The 14,548-nt window shown below is 29.9% G+C and overlaps 1 protein-coding gene across 1 annotated transcript in view; it reads left to right on the forward strand.

The window, feature by feature from the left end:
- The first annotated feature begins 2,085 nt into the window (after positions 1-2,085).
- The window catches only part of LOC129975685 (Na(+)/H(+) exchange regulatory cofactor NHE-RF1-like), a 103,398-nt gene continuing 90,935 nt past the window's right edge, over positions 2,086-14,548 (forward strand). Inside the window, exon 1 of the mRNA XM_056088812.1 lies at positions 2,086-2,724. Coding sequence (XP_055944787.1) covers positions 2,230-2,724 — 495 coding nt within the window. The 5' untranslated portion in view covers positions 2,086-2,229. The remainder of the gene's footprint in view (positions 2,725-14,548) is intronic.

Consider the following 14,548-nt stretch of genomic DNA (forward strand, 5'->3'; position numbering starts at 1 on the left):
TAAACGCGAAAACTTAAATGTGTCATATTTGGTATGGAATTTTGTGACTACAAGTTTAGTTTTGTATTAAGTTTTTGTATCAACCGGTTGGGAAAAAAAACTGTTTGAAATCCAGATTCGATTTTCGGATACTCCAAGTATTAATTGCAAAAAAACTCGCCAAGCAATATGTTACATTCACGCCAAAGGTTAAAATTTCTTACTATTGTAAGCCAATGCAATGCAAAGCGTGACTTGCATATCCAATAATTTGAATTAGAAGTACCAAACTTGACACGTATATGAAGAGAGGTAATATGCGCTAAAGAGTCTTTTTTTTTGTTGCTGTTATTGAAATTTTAATAAAAATTAACCAACGTTTGGGCGCTTTTCCGCTATTACTTCCAAAAATATTACAATACAATAAATTTTTTACATCATCTTGAAATTCAAAAATTATTTTTGCAATGATATCAATATTTTTGCTTTATAAGTATTTTTCTCTGTATTTAATAAAAAAAATAAGAAAAATGGAGAAGAAATGTACAGATTTGCTACTTTATCTACAGCTGTAAAAATTTCTTTAAAATAATAAAAATTCTGTGAAATATTACCATAAGCGATTAAAATTTTCTAACCCATATAGCTATGTATTTGCACATAAAAATAGTAATTAAATAGAACAATCTTTAGCTATCTTTTTCGTTTGTTCAGTAGTTGAAAGTGAAAAACCGTAATTCTTAATTTTATCTTACAGACATTACGTTAGAATACAATATATTTTGAAAAATTCCATTGTGAAAATGAAATGCATCAAGATGAAGAACTATTAAAGTATGATTTTTATTTCATTTTTTTTTCACCTTTCTTTTAAAAAAAATGAAACGAACAACTGAATAAACTTTCAATTATAAAATGATCCTTTTGAGTCACTCGGGCAATAAATATCAAGAAAGAAAAGCGAAACCAGACTTTTTCTAGGAATAAAAAACTTTTTAGATTTTTGATGAAGAAATTTTTTAAGTCGCACTTTTTATAGCAATAATATTTTATACCGTTATCAGCATGGCTGCATTTGTATAATTATATTATTAATTAATATTATTAATCGAAAGTATATTATTAATAGAAATTTACTATTTTGTTAAAAAAAAATTGGAAGTAATTGGAAATTACAAATGGAAACTAGCTTTTAATATGACAAAGGCATATTTCAACGTCGAAATCGACATTTAATAAGTATTACAATAAAGAAAAATGCATTTTATTGTGTAAGTGCATTTAAGTAAACAAAACGAACAGTAATCTTTTGAAAAGTTTCGTGTTTATCTGATAGAGACAGAATCAGTAATGATTTTTAATAAAAAAAAAAAAACTTCCCTTTCAGAAACTAAATGATACCCTGAAATATTATCTTGATTATAAAAAAAGTCTTTTATATCTGATATTGTTACAATTAGGAATATAAATCTTCTACAATTTTTAAATAACAATGAATTAATTCTTAAAAGTTTAACTCAATTTTCGCAGATAAATTCATTCTACTAATTTCGTTGTTTGATACCTTTGATAGACACTTCAATGTAAATCAAATGTAAGCTCAGTAATTGAAATTTTAAAACAATTTTATTCATTTTTGCTTAAAATGCTTAAAATAATAATGATCATAAATATTTCTTAAATAAAAAACGGTCTGAAACTGGAGTTTTTAACCCTCCTTTCTGGTTCTGATGCAGAATCGAACTACAAAAGGAGGAGAAAAAATCACAGTAAATAAAATTTTACACTTATTTAGCAGCAAATAAAATAAAAATTAAATATTAAAACAAAAACCTGCCATGCTTGCTCATAGAGGGCGCTACCATTGAAATATTTCTGCCATGAAGAATGCTTTTCATTTATTTTATAAAAACAACAATTTTCACTTAATTTATATAAAAAGGAAGTCTATTTAAACCTATTTGAAATATTTCCCATTTATATCCTTTCTTTGTTAATGAAATTGAAGTTACTGTTTCCGCGTTTAGGAAGCCGTGTTGCTTCTCAACCTGCGTGATTTTCCCGAAAGAGGGAAAACTTTCAGTTTTAAATTCCCTACGTGGAACTTCGAGAGCAGACGCCAAGTTGCTGCGTCGCTTCGCTTGTTTTCAGTTATCGCTTTCTCCTGTTAGTGGTTAGGTGTACGTTGAATTGCGCGTTGTTTTTGATGTTTTGATAGAGTAAAAGCTTGCAGTCATCTTAGTATCTATCATGTCGTCCGAACTCCCCCCCGATGCACCCGTCCCCAGACTGTGTCATTTGATCAAATGGGCGGATTTCGATGGATATGGCTTCAATTTGCACGCTGAGAAATCGAGAACTGGTCAGTTTATTGGCAAAGTAGACGACGACAGCCCAGCTCAGCATGCTGGTCTGCGGGAGGGTGACCGCATCATCGAAGTGAATGGAGTAAACATTGCGAATGAAAATCACCGGCAAGTGGTCGAAAGGATAAAATCCATTTCGAATGAAACCAAGCTGTTGGTAGTCGACGAAGAAGCTGACAGGTGGTACAAGGAGAGGAAAATCGTAGTCAAAAGTACGATGCCCAATGTCCAGTTAATTAAAACGCCAGTACCTCGTCCTTACAAGGAACCTCCTAATTATGAGAATATTGCACCGTCAGCGAATGGAGTAGAAAAAACCTCAGTTGGAAATGGAATACATGATGTAAAACATTCCCCCAAGTCTGAAACTTCCCAACACGTAAGTACTTTTCAAAGAAGATGCAGTCTTTAAATGTCGTCAAATAATTCTGATCAATTTTTGAAGTGATTAGCCAGATGTTATGAATTTAATAATTAATCAGAGAAAAACATACTGATAAAAATGTTGAATATTGTATAATATACTTTTTGTCATGATAATCATTACGATTATATAAGAGTAATTTATTTCATAAAACTGAAAATATGTATTCATTATGTACCAGATTTTCAGATTCTTCTCTAAACACTAACATTTTTTTGTAGCAAATCATGCTTAGTGTATTACTTATTTATGGTTTGCGTTAAAGGCAAAGAAAGTAAATGGTTAGTTTTTAAATAAGTGCATTTTGCTACCTTCCTGTATCTTTGAATTTTTAACAATCTAGTTTTATAATCATTTTTTTTTTTTTTTTCGTTTCTGAATAAAGATCAAGCTTTTTTAAAATCATTCTAAACGTTTTGATAATTCATATTTGTTTTGATTTTTATAAATGTGTTCCTTTGGTTTAGTCATATTTGCAATATTAAATATTATAAAATAACCAATTTGAACTGTAGTATATATATATATATATATATAATCTTGAAGAAAGGAGATATAATTTGTTTTGCAAATTCTTTTCCTAATATTTCTGTGAAGAATTTCACAGTGTTCAAAGAAGCATGTCTGCTTATTATAAAAGGACATGGACATTTGAAGGAATAATAAAAATAATAAAAAAAGAAACAAGCTTTTTTTTTTTTTTTGTAAAATTTTATATTGTTGTAAGTATACATATATATTTAGTAAAGAGATTAATCTTTTAAAAATCCAGATTCAGAATGTTATATATAATTTAAAATCTTAAGGATTTCATATTTGAAAGCAGTATATATTTGTTATGATAGAAGTTGAATTGCTGATCTAAAATTATTGAAAGTATCATCATTTTTTCTGGTTTTTTTGCATTTCATAATTATTTAAATATTTTGACATAGATTTAATTTCAGAATAAATTCTTTTTAAAAGAATTACTTTAAAATATCAAATATATTCAAAATCCTTAGCAACACACAGAATTAAATGGATTATGTTTCCTTTTATGCTTTTTCATTTTCAATTTAATTGAAATTTTTAAATCGGCATGCAAGTGTTAAAATTTCTTTCTGGTAATATACATTCTTGATTATTGAATTTTATTAATTGGATGTCCATAATCTCAAAACTGCCAAATTCTTTTGAATGCATAGATGTCAGTTTGGGCTTAAGCAAAAAGTGAACAATATCATAAAAATATGTATGTATTTTTATGCCATTAGGAAATGTAACATTATGTATTTTGAATTTTAATGTTATTGTACAACTGTGCTTCACAAATAAACTAAATACCAGGAGCTTAATTTTGCTTATAATTTAATAAAATTTGTATGTTTGATATAGAACAATTTTTTTTAAAAAAATTTAGTGTATAATACCAGTTGATATCAAATCTGTCAACAAACTCATTGACAACTTCAAGTATTGACATTGCCACAATTCATATTTCAGTAAAATAAGTATAATAATAATGATTCTTCTGTTCATAATTGTTTTTGAAAGGTAATTTGAATCTATTGCATAAGAAAATACAAATTGTTATTTTTAAACATATATTATTAATAGTTTTAATAGCTTTTAGTGTCGTATTCTAAATATTAGGCTTCAGCTCATTATTTTACAAAATTTAATTAATTAAAAAATTGATTTTTGATTATTATATTTTGATTATAGCTGTATTATTGATTAGCAAAATTATAAATATCATTGGATATGCAGCGTTAAGTTTATTTATATACTTGAAGTAATATAAAATAAATTTTTTATCATTTTTATTTTTTTAATTTCTTTTTTTCTCTCTTTTTTTTGTTTATTTTTTAATATATTTTTCATAATTAAAATTACAATAATACAGCTTTTAAAATTACGTTCAACATATATTGTCTGTTACTTATCCATCAAATTAGCTGAATAGAAGATGAAAGGCCATTGAGCCTAGGAGCTTCTCAAAAACCCCATATCATTGGTCATTGGTTGAAGTAATATAAAAGTTGTCATACAACTCAAAGTTTAAAATATTTTTATAGTCCATTAAATGTGTAGTCAATTCTGAAAATATAATGCAATGTAATTTATACAGTAGATTTATTTATTTTGTATTTAAGATTAATTAGTATTCATAAACCTTTATGAATAAATCATTATATTTAAAGTAAAGTAAATGGTATGAATATTCTTTAAAATATGAAAAATGCGAGTGTAATTGCATACTATGTAGAGAAAAAAAATTAGCAATTAAAGCTCAATTTTATAATAAGCAAAATACTATTACCAGAATATAGTTAAGAATAAAATTTGTCATATTTTTTACATTAAAATGCCTTATTCCTTGTTTGAATTTCATTTATTTGATAAGTGTGCCATTCAATCAAAGAAAATTTACTTGATAAATAACTAATTATATTTGTAATCATATAAGAAATTCGTATTTATATTGTGTTTCATGAATATTTTTTATTCTATATCATAGCTAAAAATATTCTCTGTTGAATTTTCTTCCACATGATTCAATCTGTTTATTGCAAATGTTCTTTGGTAAAAATGCATTCTAATTTCAATGGGAATAAAAAAAAAAATTCTATAAGACAGTTGTACTTTGTTTACATTTTGAATGTCTTATTGATAGGAATGGAGGTTTGTTTTTCGGCGTATGCTCCTGAACGAGTTCTTAGCTTGTGCCGAGTTAACACATATCTTGGCCGCTTCTAAGCATAACAATGTTTTAGATGAACAACTTTTAAATGAATTTTTAATGAATGATTTTTAAATTAATAAAAACTAATGATTGATCCAAGATTTACTGCTGACTATATTATAGAAAAACAGTAGTGAAAACATCAAAAATCTTTTATGCTTTTGATGCATTCCCCTTGCCTCCCCCCATATTATATTTACTTATCAATGCTAATTGTTCTATTTAAAGAAAATAATCAGAAATTTCAAAAATACAATTTTTATTTTCATAAGCAACAAAAATTGGATCAAATATGATTATTTTAGAATTGGTCATTATTTTTATTTAGATAACATATTTGGAGTTTAAGAAACTATTTAATAGATTAGATGGAACGCTTGGAATAGGTATAGAGCTCAGAATAGTTATGAAGGTTTTAAGACGCATTTTCAAAAACTATAGAGGTCAAAGAAATATCTTGATCCTTGGCAATATTATATTATATTTATTAACTAAAAATAACCAAAAACTTCTTCTTTCTGCTAGTATTAAAGAATTATAATGAAATCAAGGGAGATTCAAAAATAAAGAACTGTCATTGAATTCATTTTGTAGAAATTTATTGACTTCATAACTTTTATACATTTTAGAATTGACTCCAAAATATGCATTTTGTGATACATTAGTTACCATAAAAAATACTCAAAAATTCTTTAAATAAAATTTAATTGAATTACCTATAGTCTGTTAAGCAATTGGAGTTAATCCAATTAAAAGTAAAGAATTAATTCAATTTTCCTACTGCAAATTTATTTCACATGCTTGCGTCCATATGCAACAACAAACTATAGAATCTGAAATTCATCAAATAGCTGTTGATTTCCATCTGCGTAACTGCTGCATCCAGTTGACTTATTGCGTTATCTAGGGAGGGGGGATAGTGGATTTAGGTGCCTGCAGCTCTAAGCCGTTCACATTATGGGCTCTTTCTTTCTTTCTTTCTTTCTTTTTTTTTTTTTTGGCAATTTAGTTTCATATCTGTACACATTTTTAGCACGTTAATATTTTAATGTAGGTTAATCTTTTTTTTTTTTTTTTTAATTTATCTGTGATGACTCCAGGCTGCCCAACATCTACATTTGTACACAACATTATTGAAACAGACGTTTTAAGTTTATAAATTTTCTGATAATTAAGTGAACATAATGAAGCATTTAAGTACTTGACGAATTATATAACAAAGAATCATTAACTTAATATTTTATAATTAAATGAATTTTTTTCTTCCAAACTTAATCATTTGGCATCTTGGAAGGTTGATCTGCTTGCAGCTTCCTCTTAGATTAACGGCTTTAGGCAGTTGCCTAATCTTAAATCTGCCATTGAAGGGAGGTGAAGTAAACACGATTCATTTGTATTTTTAAATAATACTTTCGATAATGTTTTTTCTGTTTTATGAGTATTTTCGAATTCTGTATCCTGTTATGATTTTGAAAAGTATCTTTTCTACGAATCTTTCCATTCAGTTAATGTTTCATATTTTAAAATAAAGTGGAAAACGTGCTTTACTATTGGAAAATACTTTTGCCAGTAGGCAGTTATGCATCATGTTCTTAGAATTCCTGTAGATTAAATTTCTTCACTGCGGATGTGCAACGAAAAAAAAAAAAAAAAAAAACTTATTTCTCGCGCGCACTTGCAAATGTGATGGAACTAGGAACTGCACCGTGTAGGCGTTTCTGTTGCACATTCCGCGTAACTTCCTCAGGTCATTCATTACTGAAGTAGCTATCTCTTGCTTGTTGAATAGCGAGCGCACTTCTGGGGAGTTCTGAGTTTTTATCTGATCTGAGAGAACGCTATTTTTCTCTTATCGAATATGCTTTGAGGGCAACTTTTTTTTCTATCCTATTATATCTATTCTTTTGTATTGAAAAACAAATATTGTTTCTCTTTCGGCTGTGCTTCTGAGATTTTTATTTTCGTATTGAGTCACACTTATTATTATTTTTTTTTGTCTGGGGCGCAGAATTTAATATCTCCATATTCTTTAAATTTCAAAAATAAATTTAATAAATCATAGCATTGCTTGTTTTTTTTAAACATCACAAAGGGAAGTAAGGAATTCTTTCTTTAGAATGTAATAAAAAATTAATCACATTTTTGTGTTTTCATGCTTTACCCCGAATCACCATTGAATTATTTTCTGAAAACTTTCAGATAATTCTACTGATAAATTATACGCTTAACCCTCTCGTTATATCCCATAGATATGATAGTGATTCATCATTTTCTCCAGATATTTTAGAATCAGTTTAGGTAAAACGAAGGTTTCTGGATCTAGAATCTGTCCTTCAAACTCTGAATATAAATTGTTCTGCAAGAACAAATAAGTTTCTACATATAATCTATGATTTTTTTATCTCATGAATAATACCACATTTGTCCATTATATACTTTTAAAATGCAGAGCTGCAGCATTGCTTTATTGATATGTAATGTATAATGAGATTACATAATAAGTAGGATATAAACATATTTCTTGTATTTGAAGTTTATTACAATCCTTCTTTTAATGATAGGAAATCTCATAGGAGAATGACTGTCTTATTCTGTTACCTCAATACATTTTAAGCAAAAAATAAGACATTTGCAAATGAAAATAGCTTTAAAATTGACCCTGAATTTAAATGAGCCGTGTGAACGTGTAGTGGACGTGTTTCAGCAATCGTCATCGGTAATCTGTTTTGCCATGTTGCACAATGACAGTTGCCATCGCACTGTTTGAAGATTAGGGCACCTCTTTCAATAGAATCGGAGGGTTCTTGCATCTCTAACACGGTTGCGAAAGTGCGTCTGATGCTTGTGAAATGATTTGACTATTCCTGCTTTTATCTGAAAAAGAAGTCATTAATAATTTTTGCTTTTGTACGTGGTGCAACACTACGTGAGCAGTTTCCATTTTGCATAAATATAGTGCAACGATTTTAATTTTCTGCATCAAATTTATTTTTAAATGAAATTTCTGCATTAAATTTATTTTTAAATGAAATTTTGTCAACACTTTCATTGCAATCGCATCTAATTTGTTTGAATGCTCTTGTTACAGGAATCTTATTCATTGACATAATATATCTAGACCTAGTTTAAATGTAAATAAGTCTCTTCCAATATTAATAACTTAGGGACAAGACAAGAGCAAAGATTTTTTTTTTTTTTTTTTTTTTTTAAGTTTGTCAGTTATTACTTAATAATTTCATGCATCTAATTTTTACTTCGCATTTTATCAATGTAAAGATAAAATTAAATTTGTTTGTATTAAGATTAAAGAGAGAGAGAGAGAGAGGTGATTTTTGCCACAACAATTGAGCACCAGTATGCTATATAGCAGGGTTGGGGAGACTCTTTAAGGGTCGGGCTACTTCTAATTTTTTTTTTTAGTGTTGCGGTCCACCCAGTGACGTAAGTCAACAATGCGAAATATGTACATATCTACATAATTACAAACATATTAATAATAATAAGATTTAAAAATAGTAATAATAGCCACAAATATAATATCAAATGACACATTTAATAACAACCATTCAAAACGTATTAGAAAACAAATCATTTTCATCTAAAGTTAGTTCTCGTCATTATAGTTAGTAAAAGACTTCGACTATATACTGTCCGCCAATATCTCGGCATATAATTACTAACTGCTAATCTTGCACTGGATTCCAAGGGGTCGTCTGTGAGACGGGAACGATATGCTGTCTTAATTATATTCATTGTTGAAAATGCAGATTCACACAGGTGGGTAGTGCCAAAGGGCAATGTTAAATGATATGCAATTTTTTAAAGATATTTTACTTCGTTCATTAGATTCCAAATTTATTCTTAGTTATTCTGAATTTCGTGCGTTTAAAATGATGCCATTTAGAAAGAGAAATACTTCATTTTTCTCAAGAGAATGTATAATTTATTTTCTCAGTTATTACTTCCGCACAACATTACCAATTGGGTAACACATGACGGGTTACTTGAATGGTTAATAGAATGGGTTGGAGTGTAGTAAATTCTTCAAAACGTCCCTCGAATGCGGAGTGAAGTTTCATCATAATATTTGTCTTTGTTTAATGTACTTCCGTTTTTATACAATTCGTCAGAAATATTTTTGATATTTTTCGTCGGTGTTACATAAATGTTTCTTTTAGGTCTTAGTAAAGGCAAGTCACACCAAAATGTTTTGGCGGCGGTCCACCAATAAATCGCGATCGGCTTAATGCCCAACTCTGCTATATAGAATGTCTCTAAAATGTTGATTTTAATTATTGTTTTTTACAGAGTATTATCGGAAATATTCTAAGGTTGCATTTTCCCCAAATTAATAATTTCAATATAAATTATCTGTTCGAGAGATTGGATTTGATTCAGTTATCCATAGCCGAGTTTCCATTCTTAACCATCCATTCGTCAGAATCATGGAATATCTTAAGAAGTTAAGCATCATGGGATATCAGACGTATATTTTTGATACATTTAAATTCCGCGATTTGTACTCCGCTTCGTATTTTTCTTTCTCTGCAAAAGCACTGGTCTGTCTCGAGTCGGCTGTTTCAGGGAATGAGGTCGCAGTGATATCGTGGGAAAAAGGGGGGGCTTCATGGTCGGAAGGATTGTGGTTCTGAGACCTGTGTGTACGAACTTGGTGGTCATTAAATCAAATCTCTCGAGTTCAAACGCCCTCCCTTTGGTGTGTTATGGAAGTATGAAGGTGGCATAGTCAATCTTGCCCATACTCCCTTTTCATGTTCTCATTATTTGACCCTAGTTCAAAATTATGAGTATTGTCCTCAAACAACTCTAGTATGGCATCGAAAGAACAGCTTTCTTTATTAAATCGAAAATATATAAAATGGCGATTAATTCCTGATTGTAATATGACGATCTTAAATAACATTGATCTTGAATGACGTCATTTAGCTTTCATACTTAATGAAGGGAGTGGGGATCTGAATTTTAGTTCCTACTTTAAAAAGATTGCTTCCAATTCGAGTTTCTTTCTAAAATATTCTTTTTTCACCGTTTAAAAATAGTTTTCACGATTATTCAAAGCAAAATTTTTGATGAATCATGAAATATTTTTCATGAAGGGTTTTTTCGAACAAAATTTTAAACTCGAAATATTATAGAAATGATATTTTACTATAAAAATGTCAGTTCGTCGTTTGTGATCAGCTAGCATTATTTTCTGCGCGAAATATCTGTTACGCACTTGCTAATGAAGCTGACACAAAGTATTTTCATTAAATATTTTTTATATTCATAAAGCCATGCATTTTATTTCCTAGAAATACTGTATGCAGTACTTTCATGTGAATCAGTTCAAATGAAAAGATTAATCTTTTTTCATAAATCTAAATTTTTCTGTAGTTATGATTTGAATCATTTAAAAAGTTATGAATTTTTGTTTTGGTAGAGGCTTTATTGTAAGAGATGCCACTTGTTTTTGAGTTCGTTTATATAAAATTTGAAAAACAAAACTACACATACATTTTGTTTGTTTGTTAAGGAGTTAAATATTAAAACTATTTGAAAATGTTACTGTCATATAAGATTATGCATAATAAGTACTATGAAGTGTTTCATATTTCTCACATTCCAAATAATATATTGATCAATTTTTGATTTAATATTTGTCTGGGAATATGAATTATGTGTTAATATTAAACCAATGTTTCTATTAAAAATGTCTCAATACATTTCCTTATATATTTAGTTTCGTTCATTTATTGATCAAAAATTCGATATAATGGATACCATATTTTAAAGCAGCATCTAGTCGTGTGAATATTCTCAATATTTTTTCTGTTTTACTTATTTTTAAATCTCACTGTAATTCGCAGTATATTTTTGAGTCTTCTCTTTAGCATAAAGACGGATGTTTCTTCTTTTTTTTTGGGGGGGGGGAGAGGGAGGTTATTGAATTATATTTCACCGTAAATTCTGAAATCCATCTTTTTGAATTTATTTATCATCAGTGTAGGAGGCAAAGGAGTTCGTTCATTTCTAGCTGCAATTCAAAGATTAGTGGTACAAAAAGTGAAATGCGTCTAGTATACAGATACTATAAAAACTTACTTAAAATACATAGATTTTCTAATTAGAAAATTTGATTTAGTATAATCTAATTAAATAAATTTTGGGATTCGAAAATTTAATCTTTGGATAAAAAATAGCGAGCTGGACAGTTTCAATTTTAGCTATAGATCCTTGTCAATTTTTGGACAAAACCCGTCTTCATGAAGAGACATTTGTTTCGAGATAAAGTTTACACTCAAGGCTTTGACTTTTATTTATTAACGGACCGCGGTGGCCTAGTGGTGAGGTCTCAGCTTCGGAATCGGAGGGTTTCAGGTTCGAAAACATTCGACCCGTTTCCACCGAAGAACTGTCGTGTAAACAGGTATGGTACACGTTAAATTCGTCGGGGCCAAACGTTCTCCCGCTGGCGTGGCGTGGTAGTTTGAAGAGGAGGGTGCCAGCGTCCTCGTCATCTGATCTTGGTTCAAAACTACGAGGTCCGTCCTAAAATAGCCCTAGTGTGTCTTTAAAACGGGACGTTAATTTTACTAAACTACAAACGGCTATATTTCAGCGTCACAGTGACCTCAGTAAAATAAAAGTATTACAAATATTAACTTGACTGTTGTAATTAATATTTCCCAAATTATTTGGCGCATAATGAGAAATTCATGTTGGTCAGACGGGCAAGACACGTGAAATTAGCGTGGCATTCAACGCATTAAGCATGCGAAAGCATCGCTAGAAGCACTTTTCGGATTTATGACAAGCATTCTCCTCTTTTGGATTAACAGCACAACTCATTCCGTATAATTCTAATGGCACGTCTGGTGAGCGTCTAGCCTGAACAAACTGAAACGTGCCGATCGCTGAATGTTGCCGCAGAATTTTAAAAATGGAAACGAAGCAGAAAGCTTTTTATCATGCTCAAATTTGTTGCGTTGATTATGACCACTTGGTTAAAAGATGCGTTAGTTTCTCCATATACCAGCATATATCCGTCCACAAGACTGTCTGGTTAACAAAATGCAAGATTAGTGAACATCATTTTAAAAAAGTGCTTTTAAGTAGCAAAATTTGTTTCTTGTACAAAATGTTGCGAAATTATGTGATATGTAATAAAAATTACAAGATTTGAGTCTATCGTAATGTCGCACTGGCCTATCTGCAGTGACTTCTTTTCTCCGTGCCCTTCATCCTATTCACTTTTCTAAATATGTTGGAGGGACCAAATGGATGAGGTGCTACCGCTATACTTCAGAATGCCCAAATGCTCGATCATTCAATTTGTGCAATGATTCCTACCGGCGAATTCGTTTCAAATTTTGCAAAATACAGCTTGAACTTTAAAAATTGTGTGTTAGAGACCTAATCCCATCATTTTTTTAAAGGCATTTGGATCCATGCTTGGACGCTTTTAATAGTTTTCGTGACCTCATTTCCGCCTGAAAAATTTTATTGCAACATTCTCGCATGCTCTTTAATAACGATATTATGCCCCCCCCCCTTCTCCGCGTAAACCTTATGAACCTTGGGCAAGGCTGCGAACGCCGCGAGGACTCAGGGTCCCGTACCTGAGAGTTTGCTTTGCTGTATCGAAAAGAAATACGTATATTTTGGATGTTTTTTTTTTTTCCGACCGATTGAAATCAAAATTTGACGCTGAATTAAAATTATTGTCACAAAATCGCATACGAATGATCATTTTTGTCTTTGCATTTTTAAGCTATAAAGTTTATATGTATGCAAGAGAACAGACTAACTGACGATCAGTCTTTTTGACAGATGTGGTTCAGAATTTGATAAATATCAATACTTCAAGTGCTAAAACTGTGAACCAGATTTGCTTAAATTGTTATATTTTTGAATAATTGCGTTTATATGCATGAAAAAATACCAGCGGACTGAACGGTCCATCTCCTGACGGATTTGTTTCCAAATTTTATAAATATTTACACTTTATTTGCCAAATCTTATCGATCTGGATCTCTTCGTTTTGTAATTATCGCATTAGCTAATAATTGTACAGCCGGCCGGACAGATTTCATATTTGACAGAAATGGAGTGTAAAAAGAACAGTACCAAATTTCATTCGTCAATCATTCAGCAATCAGCGAAGAAATTCAGAATGTGAGAAATTTGCTTTGCATTTCTTTGAAATGCCGAATGGTGGAAAGTCTTTATTGAAAGTAAGCTGGGTTACTTTTAATAAAGACCACGCATGAGTTCTGATCTAATCCAAAACCACATGCGAGTTCAGGTTTTATATATATATATATATATATATATATATATATATATATATATATATATATATATATATATATATATATATATATATATATATATATATTAGTTTATCCGGCTCTACGAATCAGCAATTTTAAATTTCCGAACTTTTGATTTGAAACTTTAATGTAAATTTAAACTCTACAATTTTTTTTTAATTGAATGGAATAATGCTACCAAGTGACGTATCTTTTGTTAAATTGGAGATCATTCCAATATCTGATGATATCACAAAATTTTGTCGTAAATTTTAGTATTTCTACTAAAATGTACTTAAAAGGGATTGAAAATACAATTTATTACATTTTTTAGTCTTAAAAATATTTAGTTTATTTTGATTCCGTTCTGATGTCATAAAAATGTCCCATTTTAACTGAACCTCGTTTCATTCTATGGATAAGAGAGGACAAATACTAAATAAAAATAAAAGTAACTGCAACAGGGATGCTATGCAATCCTCTGTAACGACTGTCGCAACGTGTTATTTGCCGAATCATTGGAAAAAGTAAATTCGATTTCGAGCGGTATCGCGTTTTTATGGAGCTGTGACGCATGCCACAATTGTGTTTTCGAAAGCCTCTGTTATTTGGCTGAGTGATCAGGAATTGTGCAAACGTTTTGTAGACGGAGCCAGTTGAAATCATGTCCTCCACCCCTTCCCTAAATGCCGACCCTCAGGACTTACAGGTATTCGTCTTAATTATTGTCTCTTTC

The sequence above is a fragment of the Argiope bruennichi genome, chromosome 7 (assembly GCF_947563725.1).
Source record: "Argiope bruennichi chromosome 7, qqArgBrue1.1, whole genome shotgun sequence".
NCBI classification, from domain to species: Eukaryota; Metazoa; Arthropoda; class Arachnida; order Araneae; family Araneidae; genus Argiope; species Argiope bruennichi.